Source organism: Chrysochloris asiatica, unplaced genomic scaffold, assembly GCF_000296735.1.
Source record: "Chrysochloris asiatica unplaced genomic scaffold, ChrAsi1.0 scaffold00064, whole genome shotgun sequence".
Classification (NCBI taxonomy): domain Eukaryota; kingdom Metazoa; phylum Chordata; class Mammalia; order Afrosoricida; family Chrysochloridae; genus Chrysochloris; species Chrysochloris asiatica.
In genome coordinates, this window is record NW_006408582.1 from 14,173,804 (window position 1) to 14,199,456 (window position 25,653).

The 25,653-nt window shown below is 39.5% G+C and overlaps 1 protein-coding gene across 1 annotated transcript in view; it reads left to right on the forward strand.

The window, feature by feature from the left end:
• ENTPD4 (ectonucleoside triphosphate diphosphohydrolase 4) overlaps window positions 1–25,378 on the forward strand; it is a 32,447-nt gene extending 7,069 nt beyond the window's left edge. The window contains exons 2-12 of the mRNA XM_006864445.1: window positions 1,231–1,428; window positions 1,955–2,160; window positions 4,820–4,970; window positions 5,845–5,948; window positions 9,334–9,393; window positions 9,676–9,830; window positions 12,636–12,802; window positions 19,896–20,220; window positions 21,246–21,331; window positions 22,233–22,394; window positions 25,018–25,378. Coding sequence (XP_006864507.1) covers window positions 1,231–1,428; window positions 1,955–2,160; window positions 4,820–4,970; window positions 5,845–5,948; window positions 9,334–9,393; window positions 9,676–9,830; window positions 12,636–12,802; window positions 19,896–20,220; window positions 21,246–21,331; window positions 22,233–22,394; window positions 25,018–25,246 — 1,843 coding nt within the window. The 3' untranslated portion in view covers window positions 25,247–25,378. The remainder of the gene's footprint in view (window positions 1–1,230; window positions 1,429–1,954; window positions 2,161–4,819; window positions 4,971–5,844; window positions 5,949–9,333; window positions 9,394–9,675; window positions 9,831–12,635; window positions 12,803–19,895; window positions 20,221–21,245; window positions 21,332–22,232; window positions 22,395–25,017) is intronic.
• Window positions 25,379–25,653: the final 275 nt, after the last annotated feature.

Below are 25,653 nucleotides of genomic sequence, written 5' to 3' on the forward strand. Positions count from 1 at the left end.
TGAGGGGTTCCTTTTCCAGCACTATATCTGACAGTGTTTCTCTGCTATTCATAAGGTTTTCAGTGACTGAATATTTGGAAGTAGTTTGTCAGTCTTCCTAGTCTGTCTTAGTCTGGAAGCTCATCTGAAACCTGTCTGCCATGGTTGACCCTGCTGGTATTTAAAATACCGGTGGCATAGCTTTCAGAATCACAGCAACTCACAAGCCACCACAATACGACAAACTGACAGAGTAGTGGTGGCTGTTTTTGTGGTGGTGTTCTTCCTGAGATATTGATAATTTTCTAGACAATAATTTAATAGACAATGTTTTGGCACTAGGTCTTAGCCAAATTTGCAAACCTACCTTATATACATTTCTGTAATAAAATTTCCTTTTGTTTCATCATCTTTAAACTTGCTTTCATTATTGATTTATGTATTTGTCTTACTGAACTTATTCTTGAACATAACCTTTTATTGTGATATGAGTTAAAGTTTGCAGAACAGATTGATTTTCCATTTAACAGTTCATACAGGTTTTGTGTTATTGATTAAACTTCACAATGTAACAACATTCTTTCCAGCTCATCCTTGTGTTTACTGGTTCCATTCTCTAATCTTTTTTGAAAACGACTCACTACTAGTGATGGATTCCAATGCATAGCAACCCTATAGGACAGAATAGAACTGCTCCTTACAGTTTCTGAGACTGTAAATCTTAACAAGAGCAGACAGCCTCATTTTTCTCCCATAGAGATATTTGAGCTGCTGACTTTGCAATTAGCAACTCAATGCTTACCCCTGGGAACCACCAGGACTCCTTTTATTAAACTATCAGAAAGCCAAATGCACTACCATCAAGTTGATTCCAACTCATAGTGAAACTGTGTAGGGTTTCCAAAGCTTTAAATCTTTACAGGAGCAGAAAGCCTCATCATTCTCCTTCTGAGCAGCTGGTGGGTTAGAACTGCTGACGTGATGATTATCAGTCCAGTACTTATTCTACAGTGCCACCAGGGCCCCCTTTTTTTAAAAAAAAAAAAAGACAAAAAAACTCATCTGTGATGAATTCTCATTTATATAACTTCATGATAATGAATTCTATTGCAAAGTGGTACACAGATGCCTGCAGGAAGGGAAATCCAAGCAGCTCAGGCTGAATACCTTACTATAGGGTCATCTTAAGGGAGGGAGCCTCTTTAGAACAGATTGATTTTAAATCTTTTTTTTTTGTTTTTATAATTTCAGGATCTGCATCTCCTGCCTTTTGCCTGCTTCTTGGCATTTTAGCATCTCTCCTGTGGGGTGTCTTCGAATCCTGAATACCAACTTGCGCCAAATTATTGTCATAAGCATTCTGGCTGTTACTGTTTCACTTTTATACTTTTCTGTTGTCATAATCCGAAATAAGTATGGGCGGCTATCCAGAGACAAGAAGTTTCAAAGGTAAGAGGTAAAAAACAAAACAAAAATAAAACATTTGTTTTCTACCATCCCTTTATTTTATAACTTCAAGACTTTGGCGTTAGGTTGGAATTTGGGGAGCATGTGACTGTAGGAACTGAATGCAGTCCTAAGTACATGGTGGCATGAAAAAAATCACTTGCTTAAAATTTGTTAGCTGTTAACTGCTAAGCCCACATCATAAATGTCCCTGCAATAATTACTTACACATAGGCTTCTCTTGTAATATTTTTTAAACTGATTTTTGAGTTAATGTTGATAGTTTGTAAATAGGGAGTTTTGCTTTTCAGAACTTGTTTGAATCTCGTTAGAGGAAGATTGAATATATATCTGATTTAAATGGCTGTTATCACCATTACTTGTTTTCTTTTCATTCTTTCATCAGTTGGCAGAATGTTACAGTGGCATACAGCTTAGAAGTCACTGACATAGCATTTGTTTACTACATCTTCTCTAGTGGTTGCAGGATGATATCCTCTGTCTAAGTGTGTTTGTTTTTCTACACGAGGTACTTGGCACGCGTTACTGACATTGAAGCTACCGATACCAATAACCCCAATGTGAACTACGGTATTGTGGTGGACTGTGGGAGCAGTGGGTCTCGAATATTTGTGTACTGCTGGCCGAGGCATAATGGCAATCCTCATGATCTGTTGGATATTAGACAAATGAGGGATAAAAACAGAAAGCCGGTGGTTATGAAAATAAAGCCTGGTAAGTGAATTGATTATCAGGCTCTGTACAATTATTGTCATTGGTAAGTGTCGTCGAACTGGTTCTGACTCATAGTGACTCTGTATATGGTTTTCAAGAAGCGACTGGTAGGTTTGAACCACCAGCCTTGTGGTTAGCAGTCCAGTGCTGATCCTACAGCACCACACCATGGCATTCTGTGAAGCCCCTAGAAAATGCTGAATCCTTGCTTTCATCTAGCTTTACGTATCCGGTTCTGTCATTAAATTGCCCTCATAGAAGAAGATGAAATTTTTCATGCCTTAAAATTGCCCTTTTAGAACAAAAGGACAGCTATAATGTTGTCCCAAGAAAGATAAAGAATCCCATTAAAATCAGGCGGAACCTAGTGTCACACTTGGGAGTGTTTGAAATGGAAATTAAAGTACCTTTTTATAATATTTCTTTGTTTTGCAGTATAAACTCCCATGCATAGCATTCAAGTGTCTTAATAATTTCCTTCCTGAATAGACTCAGTCTAGTGTTGGGCTCAATACCTACTGAAATATTACTCCATTGTGTGTCCATATTCTGCTAATTCAAATATTCAAATAATTTAATATTTCTGAGTTACAATTTTTAAAATCCAAGTGGTGCAGTGTTTAAAGCACTTGACTGGTAATGGAAAGAATGGTGGTTCGAACCCACCAGCCGCTCTGTGGGAGAAAGATGTGATAGTCTGTTTCTATAAAGATCATAGCCTTGGGAACCCAATGGAGCAGTTCTCTGGCCTGTAGGGTTGCTATGAGTCACAGTTGTCAGCAGTCAAGTGTAGGGGGATCACAATATATTAATCTCTGAAACAAACATTGTTAGCTTTTGGAAATATTCAATTGATATATATTAATTTAACAAATATTTGCTGAGTACCAACTATTTGCCAGAGCCTGTGCAGTGGATTCTAATTTGAGCAAGACACAGGTTGTACCCTTAAACTTCCAGTTGTACTAAGACAGACAAGTGAAAAGGTAATTTGGATATGGTTTAATGAGTGCTAAAGGCTGGTCTGTCATGAGAACACTCAGGAGAGACTTAACTAAGCCTCAGGTTTTTATTAGGGAGGATTTCCACGTAGGAAGTAGCCCAGAGGGTGAGTGTAAGTTAGTCAGGTGAAATGGGGTAGAGAGTAGGGAGGCAGACAGAGAAAAGGCAGTTACTGAAAGAGGTGCAAAGGCCCTAAGGCCAGAGTATGGTGCATGATGGAAATGTTAGTTCCCTATAGCCAGAGGCTGCCAGAGTATGGTGCATGATGGAAATGTTAGTTCCCTATAGCCAGAGGCTGAATGAAGATGCACAGAAGTGTTTTAGTTCTCTAGTGCTGCTATAACAGAAGTACCATAAGCAGATGGATTTAACAAACAGAAATTTATTCTCTCATGTTTGGAAGCTGCAAGTCCAAATTCAGGGTGGCAACTCTGAGAAAAGGTCCTTTTTTCCCTTCAGCATCTGTAGGCCCAGCATTCCTTGGATATCCCTGTGTATCTTAGCTTCAGTCTTCCCCTCGATCTGGAAGTTTCGCACAGTAGGAACCCCAGGTCCAAGGACACATTCCACTCCTGGCTCATCTGTTTTGGTGGTAGTAGGTCCCTCTCTGCTCACTTCTCTCTCCTTTTATATCTCAAAAGACATTGACTCAGATACAGCCTAATCCTACAAAGTATATCAGACCTCGTTAACATTATAGATGAGAAGATTTACACCCTAGGATCATTCAGTCAGAGCTGATCATATAAGGTGACATCATGGGTTAGTTGAATCATATTCGATCTCATCATGAGGTGATAACTACATGTTAAACCACTGAGAATCCTGGCCCAGCTAAGTTTCAAACCTTAACGACCACAGGAAGATAGAAGGTAGAATATTTATGTTGATGTGAAGCATTGAACCTTATGGAGGACATTAAGGAGCCACAAAGGAATTTTAAGCCCAGAAAAGATGCCATTTAGGTAGGAAATGGTGCGGATGGCCAAGGCTGGAGGGTAGGAGAGTAGCAGGCTGGCAGAGTGTAATGGTGTCTTGAAGAGATGAGGAAAAGTGAAATAAAGTGAAACATGAACCAAGGAGAGGCAGTCTCTGAAACTCAAAATGGGCATGGCAGAGCAATTTTATCCAGGATGCTGATTTAGAGCATTGGGTGGCCAGAGATGGTGGCCCTTGAGGTAGGCAGTAACAGTAAGAGCAGGTTTATAGTGGAAATTGAGATCAGATGGATATGAGGACAACCCCATGGTGACATCAAGTAGATAGTTACCATATGCTGGTAGTTTGGAGTACAGCAGCACAGGTGGTGATGGCAGAGATGAGAGTAAGTGAGTTTACTGAAGGTGTTTCAAGAACATGTTTCTTGCGGGCATAGATGGTCTCATTTGCTATTAATCCCAAGTACCTGGCACATAATAGATGCTCAATCAAGTCTGTGTATCTTGATGACAGAAGAAGTAGGCAGAGGACTGAACCTGTAATATCATCAACATTTAAGTTAGATAGGAGGCTTTGGAAACAGCTGCCAGAGGCATAGGGACAAAACTAGGAGAGCGTGTTGCATAGTTTCTACTTCTCTCAAATGAGCCACACTAAAGAAATATAACTTGTCAGCTAAAATGATCTACTTGTTAATTGAAGTGTCCTGTTTCTCTAGGCATTTCAGAATTTGCCACCTTTCCAGAGAAAGTCAGTGATTACATTTCTCCACTCTTGCACTTTGCTGCAGAGCATGTGCCACGGGCAAAACACAAAGAGACTCCTCTCTACATTCTCTGTACAGCTGGGATGAGAATCCTTCCGGAAAGGTGATCCTGCACCTGGGGAGTGGGCCCTGTTCTCCTTCTTTTAATTTGTGTTTGACAAAGTAAACCAGCGTTCTTTATTCCAATCTAAATATTCCTTTTGCCAGAACTCAACAAATATCTTTCAGTGTATTTGTTTATGACAATAAATGTTGTTAAGTGCTGTTGAGTTGGTTATGACTCGACTCATCGCTGCCCTGTAGAACATTTCCAAGGAGACACTGGTGAGCTTGAACCACCAACCTTGAGGTTCAAACCGACATTGTAGTCTAGCGCATTAACCTGTAGCACCATACCAGGACTCCATGACTATAAATAGTATGCTATAAATTTTCATTAAAAAAACTGACCTTCTATTTTATTAATTAAAAGTATACGTATAGTTTCACATCCTAACCAGTTGCTGTAAAGTCGATTTTACTCACAGAGACATGGGTTTTTCAAAGTCGTGACCTTTTGGAAACAGATTTCCAGATCTGCCTTCTAAGGTTCCACCTGCCAACCTTGGAGCTAGTAGGTGAGCACTTAACTGTTAATGCTACTCTGGGACAACGCCGTCCTCAGAATCATAGGATTCATATAATTTGTTCATTCTGGAAATTTCTTCCTCAAATATACAATCTTGCCAATGAATTGCTCTGGTTTTAAAATGAACTGTTTTAAATAGAATATGCTCGCAAGGCCAGCAGTTCAAATCCACCAGCAGCTCCTCAAAAACCCTACATTGGGTTGCTATGAGTTGGAACTGACTCCACAACACTTAATAACAATATAGTTATTCCCTCCCTTATTCCTCCCCCACCCCCCTTTTTTTTTCTTTTCAAAACAAAAACTGAGAATGTAATGTTTCGATATGTAAATTTTGATTGCTTTACAGTCAGCAGAAAGCCATCCTGGAAGACCTCCTGACTGATATCCCTGTGCACTTTGACTTTCTGTTTTCTGACTCCCATGCAGAAGTAATTTCAGGGAAGCAAGAAGGTTAGTTATATAAGGCTTCAGTTTCAGCCTAAGTCTGGAAATTTAAGCTCTTTGCATTTCCCAAATGTATAACCCTATTAAATCTCTCAATATCTTAAAATTTGAGAAATCATAGCCTTGAAGTATTATAATTTTTAAATGTCTAAACTAGTTACCTGTATTAATGGTCTTTATTACCTTTACTACCCAAAGGTAATAAAGACCATTAAAAGATAATAAAGACCAAGGAGCTCTGGTAGTGTCATGGTTACGAATCAGGCTGCTAACCTCAAGGTCAGCAGTTCGAAACTACCAGCTGTTCTGTGGGAGAAAGATGAGGCTTTCTGCTCCCGTAAAGATTTATAGCCTCGGAAACCCTATGTAGGGTCACTATGAGTCAGAACCGGCTCCACAGTACTTAGCAACAACAACAACATTATCCACACATTGAGCCACTTAAAAATTATCTGTGAGAAAAGGAGTTTTTGCTTGGGGGACACTTAGTTTATGTTAATGATAGAATAATTTGGAAAAAGAGGGCAGGCACGGTTGTACAATTTGTACAATGTAATTAATGTCACTGAATTGTATATGTAGAAAATATTGAATTGGCATGTATTTTATTGTATATATTTTTACCACAGTATACCAAACAAAATTGTCTTTGTCACATTTAAGGCTAATATTTTTGACTCATCTTCATAGAAAAGATTTGTGTTCTCTGCCAAGTTATGCAGCTTTTTAAAATTATGACAATTGTTGATCTGTTGGATCCTTTTGCTGATGTATTGCTAAGAAGGAGAAGTTCTTCTCTGATACTCTAAGAAAATATTAGTTATGTTTTTAAAGAGCTGATCTACTTAAAAATTAAATGACAAATAATGATAATGTTTGGGGAATATCTTGGTAGACAAAGATGCCCAAAAGCGTTTATTTCAAAATAATTTACTACTGCAGCAATTATTCCCCTTTTTCTCTATTATTTATTTTTCACCTGTAAACTGTAGCAAAATATGATCAGCATTATTATATGTAGATAGATACTATCTACATTTTTAAAGAATTTGTTGTTGTTAAGTGCCGCGGAGTTAGTTTCGTCTCATGGCAACCCTGTACAGAGTTTCCAAGGAATGGCTGGTAAGTGTGAACCACCGACTTTGCAGTTCAAACTGACCTTGTGGTCCAGTGCTTATCCTACATAATTTAGGCATGTGTAAATAGAAGAGCTCTTTAGAAAGGAACAATTCAATACTGACTCTGTCACTTTGCAGTTGTTGTTAAGTGCTGCGGAGTTAGTTCCAACTCCCAGTGAATCTGTATTGGGTTTCTGTGAATCAGCTGGTGGGTTTGAACTGCTGACCTTACAGTTATTGTAAATGCCGTCAAGTTGGTTCCAACGCTTAGTAACCTTGTAGAGGGTTTTGAGGAGTGCCTGGTGAGCTTGAACCGTTAACCTTGTGATTCAAACCAACCTCACAGTCGAGCACATTAACCTGCAGCTCCAGTTAAAAGGGCTTTCAGTTATTCATTCCAGAGTATATGGCAGCATCTCCAGTAATACTTGTCACATGATAGTGTATTAAGGTTATAGATACTCATATGCACAAACAGCTAATTTCTTAGAAAAATGTGTATGGTACTGCAGCATAATGAATGTGGAATCTGCAGTTGCTTCATAGTGGCCAAATTTTAGTATATATGATACCATTACCTTTTTCTGCCAATTCACAGGTTAAAAGTTGTTACCGGAACCGCCTGTTTGCACTTACTACCTAATGTTTAACACACAATGCAGGCTTTGTAAAGACTTCTCTTGTGTTTAAAAGCTAAGATCAATGAAACAAGATAGCATGTGACCATATAAAAGTTCATTCCATTCAAGTGTTTGCATAAGGCTATAAGGTGAACTTCCTGCTGGAAATTGTCCCGTTAGGGCATCAGTCATAAAAGGATTACTAGATACTCCAGCAGCTGCAACTTGACCAAAAGGAGTTACCCCTGCCTTTGTCAAAATGCTGCAAAACACGGTCTGTTGTGGGAAAGTTGTTTGGGCAAGGAAGGCAGGCTGTTGGAAGCTGCCACTGAAGTTGGTGGGATGACTATAGGGAGGAACAGTCCTGAACCCCACAGGCGTCAGCAATTACTTCGTATGTGGAAAGGCAATGTAGAGAATATAAGTTGAGGTGAAACTAAGATATTAACATTGAATTGTTTATAGACATATGAGGCATGGTTAGCTGCTATACCAGGTAGAATCTTGGGTGCTATAAAGAAGATAAGGGAAAACTATAATGAGAGTTCAGCAAAGGAAGAAATTTTATTTTTTTGTATCAGCTAGGAATATCATGGAGAAAGTGACATTTGAGCTGCCTCAGTAGATACTTAACAATAAATCATAACAACATGATAAGGGTAGAGCTCTGAGGGATGGATAAGAAGCAAATTCTAGGCAGAAGAAATTATTTGAGTCAAAAACACTGGTTGAAAGAATGCATTATGAATAGAGAAAGAAAATATTTGTTTAACTGGATATAGTGCTTTTGAAAGGTAATGGTAATACTAAAATTTGGGCAGGTAGGTTAGGGTCAGATCCAAAGGATCTTTAGTTTTCAGGCTAAGGGATTTGAACTAGATTCTACAGATCAGTTCAATCCAAAACTGGATTGGGGTGGAAGAGTCGGGGCAGGGAGATTGATTGGACAGACTAATACTGCCTCTCTAACTGTTTAAATCAAGATAGCAAAGAAAATGGGTGGAGGAAATGTTTCAAAAGTAGAAGCAGTCAAACTTGGCAATGGAATGAATGTAGGAGTAAAGGAGAGGGAAGAGTCAAAGATGACTTGAGGTTTGAAAACCTTGGAATTTATAGGCTTAACGTCATAAAAAGTAAAGGCTCTGGTTTGAAACAACCCATAAACTTAAAAGGGAATTGTATTTTCAACAACTATATATAAAATTATAAATATTAAAATGAAAAGTTCATAGAAAACCGTAAGGAAAAGATAAATATATTAGTACCAAACCCAAACCTGTTGCTGTTAGCTGATTCCAACTTACAGTGATAGAACTGCCCACTGCCCCACAGGGTTTCTTTGGAAACCCTGTACAGGGTCACTACAAGTCAGAACCTACTTGACAGCATTTAAAACAATCAACAGTATTTACCACATCTTTCCACCACAGAACTGCTGGGGATTTGAACTGCCAACATTTCCATTAGCAGCCAAACGCTTAACTACTGCAGCACCAGGCTTCCTTAAATACAGCAGTAAACATGTAGGATTTCAAATGATGTCAGGGAGTAAAAATGAATGACATTATTAATGCACAGGACTGCATTAATAAGAGTTACAGAAACTATTTTAAATTTAAATGTTCTTATTTTTGCCCTGTGTAATGTCTATAGGTGTGTATGCTTGGATTGGCATTAATTTTGTCCTTGGACGATTTGAGCATATTGAAGATGGTAAGTATCATGTTTCCAACTAATGTTTTTTAACTAGAAACCGTAGTTCCCCTGTTTCATCCAAAAGACAGGCAGTGAAATGTTGTGACGCTGCTAAGTGTGTAGGAGTATAGCGAGAGGAACTGCTATTGAATCCACTTAAACTTGATTTAGTTGAGAGGAGTAGACTGAGCTATTCTCATGCCTAAATGTTCTTGAAAGCTATGGTGTAAACAGGATGACTCTTCAGAAGATCCCAGTTCTCTGGACTGCTTCTGTTTCAGTGACTATTTCTTTGTCCAGATGACGAAGCAGTTGTGGAAGTCAACATTCCTGGCAGTGAAAGCAGTGAAGCCATTCTCCGCAAAAGAACAGCGGGCATTCTCGACATGGGCGGCGTGTCCACTCAGATAGCATATGAAGTCCCCAAAACTGTAAGCTTTGCCTCCTCACAGCAGGTTATTATCTGTACAAATTTCCTTCCATTTGTTTTGGTTTTCATTTAACGTCTCTCCATCCATTTTGTTTTGTTTTCTGAGTCGGAAAACATCTTTACTGTGCTTGCTGAGGTACCACCTTGTCAGCCCAGGAGGAAGGAGACTGGAAGAATCCAAGGCAAACCTCAGCTAAGCTACTTGTGTTTGTGCATTGAGATCAGCTGATTTGTTTTCTGAACTTAGTTTTTCTCTGGTATATGTGTCAGTTACATGCTTAAATTTCTGTTGTTGTCTTCTCTTCAGTCACTTCTCTAAACAGGTATTGTAAAACTTAAAATAATGTAAACTTTTTAAGGTACGATTGTGAAAATACCATTTTTGTTATGATTCTGACAGCTTTTACCTTTTTAAGGACTGAGGTTTGTACTGAATACTCCCAGATTTTGGATGGTTTAGATTCTGTTTACTGCATTCCCTTCTTCAGTGGTCTCAGCTACTGCCTTAAAGTTTCTCTGTAGGCTGGTGGCCTTGTATAGAGAACACCAGGACGATTTGAGCATATTCATATCTATTACTGAATCACTACATGTCCTCATTATTCATTTGTAATTTCATGCCAAAGCCTGGTTTGCTTCGTTGTCCCCTAGAATATAGGGATGCAGCAGCATATATGGTGGTTAAAACTGAGGCTGAGGAGCTGACCCAGCCTGAGTTACATCATCATTCTATTCCTTTACTAGTTGCGTGACTTTATACAAGTCACTGAACTTCTCTGAGCTGATTTCCTCATCTATAAATATGAATGTTGTTGTTGTTGTTATGTGCCATGGAGTCGCTTCCGACTCATAGCGACCCTGTACAGGGTTTCCGAGGCTGTAAATCTTTATGGGAGCAGAACGCCTCATCTTTCTCCCATGGAACTGCTGGTAGTTTCGAACTGCTGACCCTGAGGTTCGCAGCCCGATTTGTAACCACTACACTACCAAAGCTCCTTATAAATATGAATAAGAGTACCTTTTGTTGTTTTTGTTAAGTGTTGTGGAGTTGGTTCCAACTCATAGCGAACCTGTATAGGATTTTTGAGACTCTTAAGTCTTTGCGGGAGCAGAAAGCCTCATCTTTCTCCCACAGAACAATTGGTGGGCTCAAACTGAATACCTTGTGGTTTGCAGTCACCACACTCTCCTATGAGTACCTACAACATACATAAAATCACTGCCATCGGGTCGATTCTGACTCTTGTGATCCTATGTAAGGTTTGTTTCCAAGACTGTAAATGATTACAGTTCTTTGGAATCACTGGTGAATTTGAACCACTGACTTTTTGGTTAGCAACCTAATCCACAGCATCTCCAGGGCTCCTTCCAACATCCACAGGGTTATTATAAAAAGTAATGAGATAAGATACATATTGGAATTAGTGCACTGCCAGGCATCTGTTAGGTGCTCAATAAATGTTAGTTAATATTAGTCTATTTATTAGGGTGATCTATAAATGGTGTGCAACAATTTATAACAGGCGTGGCAACAATTGTGAGGTTGGCCCAGGATCGGGCAGTGTTTTGTTCTGTTGTGCATAGGGTGGCTATGAGTCGGTACTGACTCGATGGCACCTAACAACAACAACAATAAATGGTGTGGCACTGTAGAATAAGCACTGAACTACTAACCTCAAGGTTGGCAGTTTAAACCCACTAGCTACTCCTTGGAAACCCTATAGAGAGAGGGTCACTATGAGTTTGAACCAACTTAACAGCACTTAATAACAATAACAACATAAATGCTTTGATCTCCTTGGGAAAAAAGTTTTTGTAAATTCAAGTGTTATAAGTTGTCATTTTTACTTTCTATTCAAACATGCCTCTAAAAAACTATTATTCTTTGTAAAACTCATGTTTGTTTTTTCACATTTATACATAACTATTACATATTACAAGAGAGCTTCAAAAACTTTGTGGAAAAATTCCTTTAATATTTTCATTTTATTTTTCCATGAACTTTTTGAAGCACCCTCACATACACTTATATACCTAAGCAGACCTGATGGCACTGTAGGATAAGCACTGGACTGCTAACCACAAGAAGTTCAAACCCACCAGTCACTCCTCGGGAGAAAGATGAGGCTTTTTGCTTCCGTAAAGATTCACAGCCTCAGAAACAGGATGTTATGAGTCAGAATCGACTTGATGGCAATAGATTAAAGGAAGTTGAAGAAAATATTGAAAAATCAAGATTAAAAATTTTTCATGGACTGACTCATGATCCAAATACAAACATCTTGGTGTATTTCTTTTCACTGTTTTTTTTTTTTTTTTCTTTTTCCTCTTAAAGTTTTAAAAATATGGTTGTTATAATAGTACTATTTGCATAATTTTGTGTTCTTTATTTAACACTGCATAAACATGTTTGATTGTAATCGAGCTGAGTTAGCCAAGCCCTCCCTGGGATATCTACTCAGATGTTATCCAGTTTTCTCTGTCTTGGAATTACAATGGATATTTTGTGTCTACAGACTTCCTATTTAGGAAGTTTAGGATAATTTCCAAAGAATAAGATTTTCATAAATAGATTCATTTGGTCAGAAAGGGTATAAACTTTTTCAAAGGATCATAACAATATTATAAATGTGCAGCACATTTGAAATTTCTTAAGTTGCCATTATGTTGAATTATGTAGGATGCTTTGATTTGGGGAAATACAGAGACAGACATTGCTGCCTCTCTCAGATGAGAATCTTTTTCTTTTTAAAGGGGCATATTCATCAAGAGGTCATTGTTTTTGTGGTGGTGCTGAAAATACTGAAGTTTGTTATCCTTACGTCTGCAGGAGGAAATAGCTAAAAACTTACTAGCAGAGTTTAACTTGGGATGTGATGTTCACCAAACTGAGCATGTATACAGGGTGTATGTGGCCACGTTTCTTGGATTTGGTGGCAATGCTGCTCGACAGAGATATGAAGACAGAATATTTGCCAACACACTTCAAAAGAACAGGTAAAGCATCTTCCACTACCCACAAGTTACTTGTAAACTTAGGCTTTGCCTCATAAAAAAACATCCAGGCAATGGATGGAGAATTCAGTCCACAAAAGTATGTCAACATTGTTAGCTATTTACTCCTCTCTACATGGAGTCCTGGTGTGGTGCTGTGAGTTAATGCACCAGACTGCAAAGCCGTTTGACCCTGCAAGGTCGGTAGTTCAAGCTCACCAGCTGCTCCTTGGAAACCCTATACAGGGTCACTATGGGTTGGGATTGACTTGACGGCACTTAACAACAACAACCTGCAGAGCTGAAGGAGCTCTGGTAGCATAGTGGTTACGAATCAGGCTGCGAACCTCAGCGTCAGCAGTTCAAAACTACCAGCTGTTCCACGGGAGAAAGATGAGGCTTTCTGCTCCGGTAAAGATTTACAGCCTCGGAAACCCTGTACAGGGTCGCTATGAGTTGGAACGACTCCATGGCACATAACAACAACAACATGCAGAGCTGAGAGGAGGAATTCAAGGATACCAGGATCCTGCCTTCAATCCATGATCCTTCAACCCCAAAGAAGGATTTGTCATCTCTTTGGCCTCTTACCTTTCAGCTCACCAGATGCATTTGAAATTTCACTATAAGAATATTACCAAGTTTTTGCATTTGGGGTAATAGACCATTTATTCAGCTCCTGGGACAAATGGCCTGGAGGCATGCCGTGAAGATACAGATACAGATTCTTTAGTAATGTATTAACATTAAATTATAGGGTAATAAAAGACCAAAGTAGTTGTAAAGAGTTTAAATGTGATTCTCCTTTGAGTAGATGAATTTGTTGTTGTAGTTGTAGTTAAATGCCATTGAGTAAATTCTCTATTAGGGATTTCAGGGAGCTGCCAGTATGCTCATCAGTGATCTAATTGAAATATGTCTTTGTGTTCTCAGATCCTTTATGGGAATCAGCCTGTGCTTTTATTTGGTAGATAAGAAGCGCAGAGGAGAAAGGTGATCAGGAGAAGGGAATCTAGAAGTCAAAGTAATGTTTTTTTCATCATTTTTAGCAGTGTAACTTTTAAAAATGAGATTATGTAAAATCCTGACATAGAAAATATCTAATACAAATAAAAGCAACATGTCATCAGTTTAAATTTACTTTGTAAGTTTAAGTACACAGCAGTTGCTTATTTGAAATGAGTCCATAGTACCGGAAAGCTGTGTGAATGGATACAAAAATCTGAAATATGGGTTCTGTAAGATACCATATTCATTCCTGTAAGGATCTAGTCAAATGCACATTCAATTCTCTGTTACTTCCCCACATGCAGCACTCCTTCGTCTGACCCTAATTATCAGGAATCAACTCTGCCAAGATGCCAGCCCCCACAACTTACGAGACCCCCACAACACCCTCACTTCTAACCTGAAGGCTGCAAATTCAGGAGTTCCCTGTGCCCCCTCAGGATACTAGTCATAAGCTCAGAGATTCCTAGCCTCCCTCACTTCTAACCTGCTGACGCTCACTACTCCCTTGGTTTCAGTAATGTATTAGGACAACTCACAGAACCCATAAAATGACTATACAATTACAGGTATGTTTTTCCATCCAAAAAGCTAGAAATGAAGAGACACAGGGGGACTATAGAAGAGTTCCCAGTGAAGCACTTCCATGACCCAAAAAAGAACTCATTACCCTTCCATGTGCATGCCTTTCACCAGCCAAGAAACCTTTGGAACTGTTCTGTCCAAAGTCTTGTTACCTTGAATCAACCCATTTCTCCTGAGGTCGGCCACTACCACACAATGATCTTTCAGGCCAGCATTCACCTGAGCCATCTCATTAACACAAAGTCTCAGGTGTGGTCTGGAGGCCTGTAGGTAAGAAAGGCACCTCAGTTACTCAGGAAAGTCTATGGTGGTTAGAACTATCTCTCTGGAACCAAGGACAAAGACCAAATTACTCTGGGTCAAGTTGAAGTAAATCTAGCAGTTTGTTTTGATGCAGTATTTTTGAGGAAGAAAACATCCTAATTTGTACAGAAATAAGTGTTAGTATACTCTTGATCAAGTTAATCGTAACGAACTTGTGAAGGCCCAAACTTTAAAAAAGACCAAGCTAGAGCTTTTTAGGACCACATTTAACAAAAGTTCACATGTGTGCATAGGAAAAGTAATAAAAACTTTACCTGTGTATGTCCCAAAGTTTATATATAGTACATAAACCATTTTGTATATAACAATTTTTTAGATAGTCTTAAAATAGATGACCACCACTCATCTGTCAGTTTGTCATACTGTGGTGGCTTATGGGTTGCTGTGATTCTGAAAGTTATGCCACTGGTATTTTAAATACCAGCAGGGTCACCCAAGGTGGGCAGGTTTCAGATGAGCTTCCAGACAAAGACAGATTAGGAAGAAGGAGTGAAGAACTACTTCCGAATATTAAGCCACTGAAAACCTTATGAATAGCAGAAAAACGCTGTCAGATATAGTGCTGGAAAAGGAGCCCCTCAGGTTGGAAGGCACTCAAAATGCGACTGGGAAGAGCTGCCTCCTCAAAGTAGAGTTGACTGTGATGACGTGTGGGAGAAAATCCCACGGGACCTTCATTTGCTGATGGGACACAACTCAAAATGAAGAGAAACAGCTGTAAACATCCACTGAAAATTAGAACATGGAATGTACGAAGTATGAGTCTGGGAAAATTGGAAGTGTCAAAAATGAAATGGAACGCATAAACATTGATACAGCATTAATGAGCTGTATTGGCCATTTGGAATCTGATGATGACATGGTTTACTATGCTGGAAATGACAAATTGAAGAGGAATGGTGTTGCATTCATTGTGAAAAAGAACATATACAGATCACTCATGAAGTACAACGCTGTCTGTGATAGGATAATATCCATGCGCCTACAGGGAAGCCCAGTTAATACCACTATTATTCAAATTTATGCACCAACCACTAAAGCCAGTGAGGATGAAATAGAAGAATTCTACCAACTTCTTCAATCTGAAATTGATCAAACATGCAATCAAGATGTATTAATCATTACTGGTGATTGGAATGCAAAGGTTGGGAGCAAAGAGGAAGGTTCAGCAGTTAGAAAATATGACCTTAGTGACAGAAATGATGCTATGATAGAATTCTGCAAAATCAATGATTTGTTCATTTCAAATACCTTCTTTAGACAGCATAAGAGACGACTATACACATAGACTTCACCAGATGGAATACATAGAAATCAAATTGACTACGTCTGCGGAAAGAAACAATGGAAAAGCTCCATATCATCAGTGAAAACAAGGCCAGGGGCAGACTGTGGAACAGACCATCAATTATTCATATAAAAATTCAAACTGAAGCTGAAGAAAATGAAAAAAAGTCTACAAGAACCAATATAATGACCTTGACTATATCCCACCTGAATTTACAGATCTGAAGAAATTATCAAATCTGAAGAACAGATTTGATACATGAAACACTGAAGACTGAAGACCAGAATTGTTGTGAGATGACATCAAGAACATCATACATGAAGAAAGCCAAAAGTTATTAAGAAGACAAGAAAGAAGGAAAAGGTCCAAATGGATGTCAGAAGAGACACTGAAACTTGCTCTCCAGCATAGAGATGATAAAGCAAATGGAAAAAGTGAGGAGGTACAAGAGTTGAACAGAAAATTTCAAAAGATCAGCTCGAGAACATAAAGCCAAATATTACAACAAAATGTGCAAAGATCTGGAATCAGAAAACCAAAAAAGAAGAACACGCTCAGCATTTCTCAAGCTGGGGGAACTGAAGAAAAAATTCAAGCATCAATTTTTGTTATTGAAAGATTCTCTAGGCAAATTATTGAATGATGCAGAAAGCATCAAGAGAAGATAGAAGGAATACACAGTCACTGTACCAAAAGGAAATGTTTGATGTTCAACTGTTTCAAGAGGTAATATATGATCAAGAGCCAGTGATACTGAAGGAGGAAGTCCAAGGTGCATTGAAGGAACTGGCAAAGAACAAGCCACCAGGAATTGATGGGATAAAAATTGAAATTTTTTCAAGAAAGTGAGGCGGCACAAGAGTCACTCACTCATCTCTGTCAAGAAATTTGGAAGACGACTGCCTGGCCGTGTGATTGGAAGAGATCCATATTGGTGCCTATTCCAAAGAGAGGTAACCCAACAGAATGTGGAAATCATCGGACAATCTCTTTGATATCTCATGCAAGTAAAGTTTTGCTAAACGTGATACAGAAACGGCTGCAAGCATACACTGACATAGAACTTCCAGAGTCCAAGCCAGATTCAGAAGAGGCCGTAGAATGAGATATCATTGCTGATGTCCGATGGATCTTGGCTGAAAGCAGAGAATATCAGAAAGATATTTACCTGTGCTTTATTTACTATGCAAAGGCTTTCGATTGTATGGATCACAACAAGCTGTGGACAACATTGCTAAGTATGAGTATTCTGGAACATTTAATTGTGCTCATGTGGAATCTGTACCATGGACCAAGAAGCAGTTGTTTGAAAAGCACATGGTAACTGAATGGTTTAAAATTTAAAAATGTGTGCAACAAGATTGTATTCTTTCACCATACTTATTCAACCTGTATGCTGAGTAAATCATCCGAAAAGCTGGGTTTTATGAAGAAAAACATGGTATCAGGATTGGAGGAAGACTCATTAGCACCCTGCGATATGCAGATGATACAACCTTGCTTGCTGAAAGTGAAGAGGACTTAAAACATTTACTGATGAATATCAGAAGCACAGCCTTCGGTATGGATTACATCTCAATGTAAAGAAAACAAAAATCCTCACCTCTGGACCAATAAACAACATTCTTATCAACAGAGAAAAGAACTGAAGTTTTCAAGGACTTTATTCTTCTTGGATCAACTATCAACACTCATGGAAGCAGCAGTCAAGAAATCAAACTATGTATTGTATTAGGCAAATGTGCTGCACAAGACCTTTTTAAAGTTTTGAAGAGCAAAGATGTCAGCTTGAGGACTAAGGTGTGCCTGGCCCAAGCCATGGTGTTTTCAATAACCTCATAAGCATGCGAAAGCTTTACAGTGAATAAGGAAGACCGTAGATGAATTCATGCTTTTGAGTTATGGTGTTGGAGGAGAATATTGAAAATGTCATGGGCTGTCAAAAGAAGCAACAGATCTGTGTTGGAAGAAGTGCAGCCAGTGTGCTCATTGGAGGCCAAGATGGCTAAACTTCGTCTCTCATACTTCGGACATACTGTCAGGAGGAGAAGTCACTGAAGAAGGATATCATGTTTGGTAAGATGGAGGGTCAGAGGAAAAGAGGAAGACCCTCAATGAGATGGATTGGCCAAGTGGCAGCATCGATGGACTCAAGTGTGGCAACAATAGTGAGGTTGACCCAGGATCGGGCAGTGTTTCTGCTTTGCATAGAGTCGCTATGAGTTGGTACCGACTCAATGGCACCTGACAACAACAACAACAAAATAGAAGAAATATTTCATAAATGACATTTGAATCAAATATTCATGGAAGCACTTGGGAACAGCACAGGTAGAGTTTTAATTTTTACTGAATGGTGCTAATGTCAGGTTTTGCACCATGGACAATTCAGTAGTACTTCTTAATTTAGGTGTAAGGCAGCTAAAAATAGTATGAAATATGCATTTGACTGGACTCATTAAACTCTTAGAACTGTGGTGGTATTGTTGCTAAGTGCCGTTGAGTTGGTTCCGACACATATCAACCCTTTGTAGTGTTTCCGAGGAGCAGCTGGTAGGATTGAACTGCCAACCTTGCAGTTAGCTGTAGCACGCACCCATTTTTTTCAGGTGTGGTCAGTTAAGCCTTGAAATTCATACTTAGCTATTTGCCATTAGTGGTGGTGATTGATATTTTTAATTGTTAATGCCAAAGACCTTAATTTATTATATTCACATGCATTTTAAGATGCCCACAACTTTAGTCATAAGCTCTTTCCTGTTTCTCCATTGCTTACATGGGAGAAGACGTAGTAGGATGACAGATGTTAATTCCCAGATCATTAATTGAGAACTCCTAGTGAGCCTAGTGGATTTCACTTGGGGATGACTCAGTTAAAGTTAACACTGCTTTTCTACTGGATTATCTCAGAACCTGTGCTTCAATAGAAATTGTTACCTGCTGCAATTGGAATGGGTAATTGATTTAAAAACAAAATCAGAACAGAATCATAAAAGTAGATTCAAACCCTAAGTATTTTATTATAATACTTAATAAACAGTTATTTGCCAATTTTTTGCAGTGAACCAGGGTCTTTTCCTTAGGACGCTTTCCCCTGGTAGTCTTCTATCATTTCTGCTGCATACTCTGCACTCACTCAACTAGATGCCAGTTTGAACTTCGTTACAGAATTTAAAGAATGCTGGGATATTTACAAATTACTCTAATACCAAGATTTTTCCCAATTTTTTTTTTAATCTTGCCCCCACCTAATTGAATGGCTGTCTTTCTAGCAACTTGCCTTAATCATTATCTTTCTAAAGCACCTCACCTAGTGTTTTTATAGGACCTTGTTTTTACAGTCACATTTCATACATTTCTGTATAATTAAAATAACAAGGTCTGGTACTGCGGGTTAATGCACTAGACAGCAAAGTCAGTTTGAGCCACCAGGTTGGAGGTTCAAACTCACCAGCCGCTCCTTGGAAACCCTATACAGGGTCCCTCTGGGTCGGAACCAACTTGACAGCACATAACAACAACAACAAGGGCAAAAATGTACTTGGGAGCAACACAGTTGCTAAGTATTGGACTTCAGTGAATGTGTGACTAGAGAGGATGTTCCTAGCCATGAACTCTGGAAGGACAATGTGTATGCTGAGGGAAGGGAAGCACTGAGTGATCTGGCAGGTTGTTGAACTAGGCTCTGCTTAAGTGTATTGGGCATCTCCAAGGAAGAATTGAGTACAGCATTTCCTAGCTTAATAGATCCTGAGACCCCTTTTTATTTTTCCACAGAACATTTTGCAGGGTAATATTATACAGAGTATATTCTGAGAAACATTAACCAGCCATCCCCTCTCAAAAAACAGTTTTCTGTAGGTCTAATGATAGTTTCTCTTTGTACTGTAGGCTCCTGGGTAAACAGACCGGTCTGACTCCTGATACTCCGTACCTGGATCCCTGCTTGCCCCTAGACATTAAGGATGAAATCCAACAAAACGGACAGACCATGTACCTCAGAGGAACAGGAGACTTTGGCCTGTGTCGAGAGACCATTCAGCCTTTCATGAATAAAACAAATGAAACACAGACTTCCCTCAATGGGATCTACCAGCCTCCAATTCACTTCCAGAACAGTGAATTTTACGGCTTTTCTGAATTTTACTATTGCACTGAAGATGTGTTACGAATGGGGGGAGACTACAATGCTGCTAAATTTACTAAAGCTGCAAAGGTAAAAAAAAAAAAAAAAAACTTCTCCTGCGTGCTTTTAAGAGACTGGTATGAACAATGGCAGGTTACACCTCCCTTCATATTTGGAAGCCTGCCCCAAGAGGAGAACAAAGTGAAGTATAAGGTGATCTAGTACAGGCTGGGAATCATACTCCCTTTAGGTGGGTGAGGAAAATATAACAGAAGCCCAGTGTCCACTAAAAGCTGATTTCTCCCCACCACTCCATTGACAACCGAGGTGTTATCAGTACCCTCACTTTGCTGTCTTTCTGTTCTTTTCTGCCACATCTGAAAATACTCCAGCTAACCTTCCTACCATTCCTAAGTTCCCTTCAGCTTTCTGGCAGTTACTTCTCAGACTCTAGGCTGTGTTTGTGTCTCATCTGTGTTTTTGGTGTTTCCTCTCTTGTCTGAAATGACTTGTCTTTGCTCTCTCACCTCAAGGCTAAGTGCTGCCCCCTTGTGTCCATATTGCATATCCCAGACAGGCGCCATCATCTTTTTAAACTTCATTTCTTCCTCCTTTGAATAGAGGTTGGAGTCATGTCCTCCCTTGTTTTAAGTATTCAGAAAAAACACAGATTAAGGCACATAGTAACTTCAAGAAAATCACAAAGAATACAAAGCCCTTTGTAATCATCCTTTTAGCCCCAGTGCCTTGTATTGTGTCTGGCACAGATGTGAGTGCTCAGTTTGAGCTAGTTAAAATACTGCTTCACTCTTCCAAAATTTTATGCTTGTATCATGCAGTCATTTAGGGAGAAGCTAAACAGCGTCAAAGGTTGGGCAGTGAAATTCATTTTAACTATAGGTTTGGCTTTATATTTTTGAGCCTGAAGTATTTAGTGAGTGTTTATATGGTTTGCATTGATTGTACACATATATGATAAGTTAAACCTATATGGTTCCTAACTGAAAGGATATGCATGATACAATTAGGAATTTGGTCAGCCTTTTTTTTAATACGGAGCAAAAAGGTTTTAATAAACCTTTACTAATACTTTATCTTGTATGAAATTCTTTCAGGATTATTGTGCAACCAAGTGGTCCATCTTGCGGGAACGCTTTGACCGTGGACTCTATGCCTCTCATGCTGACCTCCACAGGCTAAAGTAAGTAAAGGGGAATTATTCAGAGTGTTTCTGAGCAGCCTTTAATTCAGGTTTGACCCGCTGACCTGTCATCTTGACCTACCTACCTCTTCATCCTTACCAGTCTTCCCTCCTTCTCTCCTCCTGCCTCCATTCCCATTGAACAGACACTTGTCCCCTTGAGTTTTCTGTTTCTTCCTCCTGAAGTTCCCTTGTTGTTATCGCTGCATGTTAAAACCCTCCTCAGACTGTAAGACAGGCCAGACACTGTCACTTTTGAGTCTTCCTCTGTCCCCTCATCAGACTCCATCCCTTTCTCTTAAGTCTTCATAGCACCAACTCTGTCTCTCTAATAACTTTATCTTATTCTTCTTTATTTTGTAATTATTTGTTGCTATTTTAAAATCCTCCTTCATTGCAAGTCACTTAAGAGCAGCAACTATATCATACTATTTATTAAATCTTATTACCTACTCAGCCTAGTGCCTTGTAAAAAGTAGCCTATAATAAATATGTAGTATCATAAAAAATTAGAGTTGAAAGACAACTTCTCATTTTAAAAAATAAATAAACTGAAGTTCAGGGAGATTGGAACTTGCTCAGTATTAATTTAGTGAACAAATGACGGCATGCCTAAGGTAGGGACTGTCACGCATTGTATTAAATAATGCAGAGACCAAGTTTTGTGAGTTAATTGATTTGACAGGTAAACTATTTCATGTTGTGGGACAAGGGATATAAATCAACTAAATCGACTAGAAAACACATCCAGGTGGTTTGACTCATCAGAAAGCTGCACAGTGAAGCCTTTCCCCCAGTACTAGGTGCAGAGTGAGAGATGTCATTACGCAGGGTGATATTTTTGCAGTGTTGTTTTAACAGGTGATCAGTCTGCTTTTTTGTTTGTGCTTTGTATTTGCAGGTATCAGTGCTTCAAATCTGCCTGGATGTTTGAGGTGTTTCATAGGGGCTTTTCGTTTCCTGTCAATTATAAAAATTTGAAGACCGCCTTGCAAGTTTATGACAAGGAGGTTCAGTGGACCCTAGGTGCAATCCTTTACAGGACTCGCTTTTTACCCCTAAGGTAGGACTGTGAATTTGGCAGTGTAAAGCCAAGGGGAAAAATAAGATACTTTTCATCAGTTAGGATGCATCATGGCCATGTGTGCACCAGTGGTCTAGGGCTGTTTGGGGTGTTATAAATCCCATGAAGTCTGACATTGGTGTTTCCCTTCATTCTCCCTTTATTCTCCTGCTGACCCATCTTCTTGTATACAGTGTGGCTGCCATCTATTAGATTAGTCTCAACTATCCATTCCCTTGTTTCCGTAGACAGGCTAATTCGGGTTCTTCACTTGACTGGTCTTGGACCCCTTCTTAAAATACTGTTTTAGAGTGTGAAATTCATGGACTCCTGGCATGGCACTGTGGGATCACCACTGAACTCCAACCATAGGTCAGCTATTCAGATCCTCCAGCTGTTCCTCAGAAGCCCTATGGGTCACTGTGGGTTGGAACTCACTCAGTAGCACTTAACAACAACAGTATAAATATATAGGATTGTTGTTGTTGTTAGGTGCCATTGAGTCAGTAACACCTCATAGCGACCCTGTGCACAACAAAACGAAACACTGCCTGATCCTGGGCCAACCTTACAATTGTTGCCTCTTGAACCCATTGATGCTACCACTTTGCCAGTCCATTTCACTGTGGGTCTTCCTCTTTTTCTCTGACACTCCACCTTACCAAACATGGTATCCTTCTCCAGTGACTGGTCCCTCCTGACAGTATGTCCAAAGTATGAGAGACGAAGTCATCGTGGCCTCCAAGGAGCACTCTGGCTGCACTTCATCCAACACAGATCTGTTGCTTCTTTTGGCAACCCATGGCACATTCAATATTCTCCTCCAACACCAGAACTCAAAAGCATCAGTTCTTCTACAGTCTTCCTTATTCACTGTCCAGTTTCGCATGCATATGAGGTTATTGAAAATACCATGGCTTGGGTCAGGCACACCTTAGTCCTCAAGCTGACATCTTTCCTCTTCAACACTTTAAAAAGGTCATGTCCAGCAGATTTGCCTAATGCTATATACATCATTTGATTTCTTGACTACTGCTTCTATGAGTGTTGATAGTTGACCCATGAAGAACGAAGTCCTTGACTTCGTGTAGGATTACACTGTATTAAAAGACATCTATCAAAATATTATAGAAAACAAGATCTGATGTAGTAATAGATATAGATCTTTATTAACATAATAAATACTGAGATTTTGTAGTAAAAGTAGTAATTTCTATAAGTTTAGCCTAGCAATGAGTGTTGGTGATATTTGAGACATTTATCATACTGTGTTGTTGTTGTTAGGTGCCATTGAGTCGGTACCTGCCCATAGCAACCTTATGCACAGCAGAACAAAACACTGCCCAATCCTGGGCCACCCTCACTACTGTTGCCACACTTGAGTACATAGATGCTGCCACTTGTCCAATCCATTTCGTTGGGGGTCTTCCTCTTTTTCTCTGACCTTCCACCTTACCAAACATGATGTCCTTCTCCAGTGACTCGTCCCTCCTGACAATATGTCCGAAATATGAGAAAAGAAGTTTGGCCATTGTGGCCTCCAAGGAGCACTCTGGCTGCACTTCTTCCAAAACAGATATATCACACTATGGTTGGTTGGTTATGTGCCGTGGAGTCAGTTCCGACTCATAGCGACACTGTACAGGGTTTCCGAGGCTGTAAATCTTTACGGGAGCAGAAAGCATCATCTTTCTCCCACAGATCAGCTGGTAGTTTCAAACTGCTGACCTTAAGATTCACAGCCCGATTCGTAACCACTATGCTACCAGACTATAGCATGATGTAAAATATTTGTGATTTTTACTAGTAACAAAATCATGTTGTTGTTGTTAAGTACTGGCGAGTCGGTTGCGACCCATAACGACCCTGTATAGGGTTTCCAAGGAGCAACTGGTGAGCTTGAACCACCAACCTTGCAATTCAAACAGCTTTGCAGTCTGGCGCATTAACCCACAGCACCACACCAGCAACAAAATCATAGGTCCTGCTAATAGTACAGTGGTCTGTTGTGAATGACAGACTGCACTTCAGTAAGAGATGACTGAAAATGCAGACATATCAAAAAATTCAAGTTCATACACTGGCCTTCTGTTGACCTAAGTTAAGAACCCCAGTTAATTGATAAATGAAGTATTAGCTCTCTTATTTATTTGTTATGATGACTTTGTCCATGTGATTCAGTATCCTAGGAATACTTTTATCTGGCTAACTGCAAACATTGTGGGTAATAGGTTTTACTGATCACAGTCAAGTGGTTTGATTCTACACTAGCATCTGTGTATCACTGAAAACTTTACTCGGTTCTCCTAAAGTTTCTCTGATCTTTGTTATCCAACTTACAATGGCAGTAACTGCTACAGACTTTTGAATGCGTGTTACCTTGTATAATACTTATAACCACCCCCACCACCCCATTAATCTATATTATCCTACATTTTGGAGCTAAGGACACTGAGGCTCAGGGCCTGAGTTGCTGGTTTCTGTCTATGGAGCTGGGTCCTAAACCAGGTCGTCTTTCCCAAATCCTGTGTGCTGCTCCATCATTCTCTTTTCTGTCATCTCTTCTTACCTATTTGGTTTCTTTTTCTTGTTTTTTTTTTTTTTTTTTTTGTCTCCAATGCAGAGATATCCAGCAGGAGATTTTCCGGGCCAGTCATGCTCACTGGCGAGGCTTCTCCTTTGTCTACAATCACTACCTGTTCTCTGGCTGCTTCTTGGTGGTTTTGCTGTCCATCCTTCTCTACCTGCTGCGACTCCAGCGCATTCACCGGCGGATGCTCCGGAATGGCTCGGTCGCCACCCTGTGGATGGAGGAAGGCCTTCCAGCTCAGAAGATGGCCGGGACTTTATGAGCCTGGGAGTTATCCCACTCCAGGAAGACTCTCAAGGAAAAGCCATTTTTGCCTCAGGGTTTCTCCTTTTTATTCTCATTCAGTTTTGTTTTTCCTTTCTCTTTTGGTTTCTTAAAACAGAAGCAAAATCCATTGTTTCTGATCCCTGCTTCCTAGAAGTGATTGCATTAAGCCATTTTGACGCAGCTTTAAATTAAGTAGGGAAAAGGGAAATTCACTTGGTTCTTTTTGCAGAGGACATCTGCCAAAATCAACTCAAATGTTTGGTTCTTCTCTAGAGTGTGTTGACGGTTAACCAAATGCACTTTGACAAGGGAAATGAAAAAGACAAGATCTCTCAGTAGAGAGAGGACTGAAAAGTGGTACTTGTACAGAACAAAAGCATATTGACTGAAATTATAATCCTT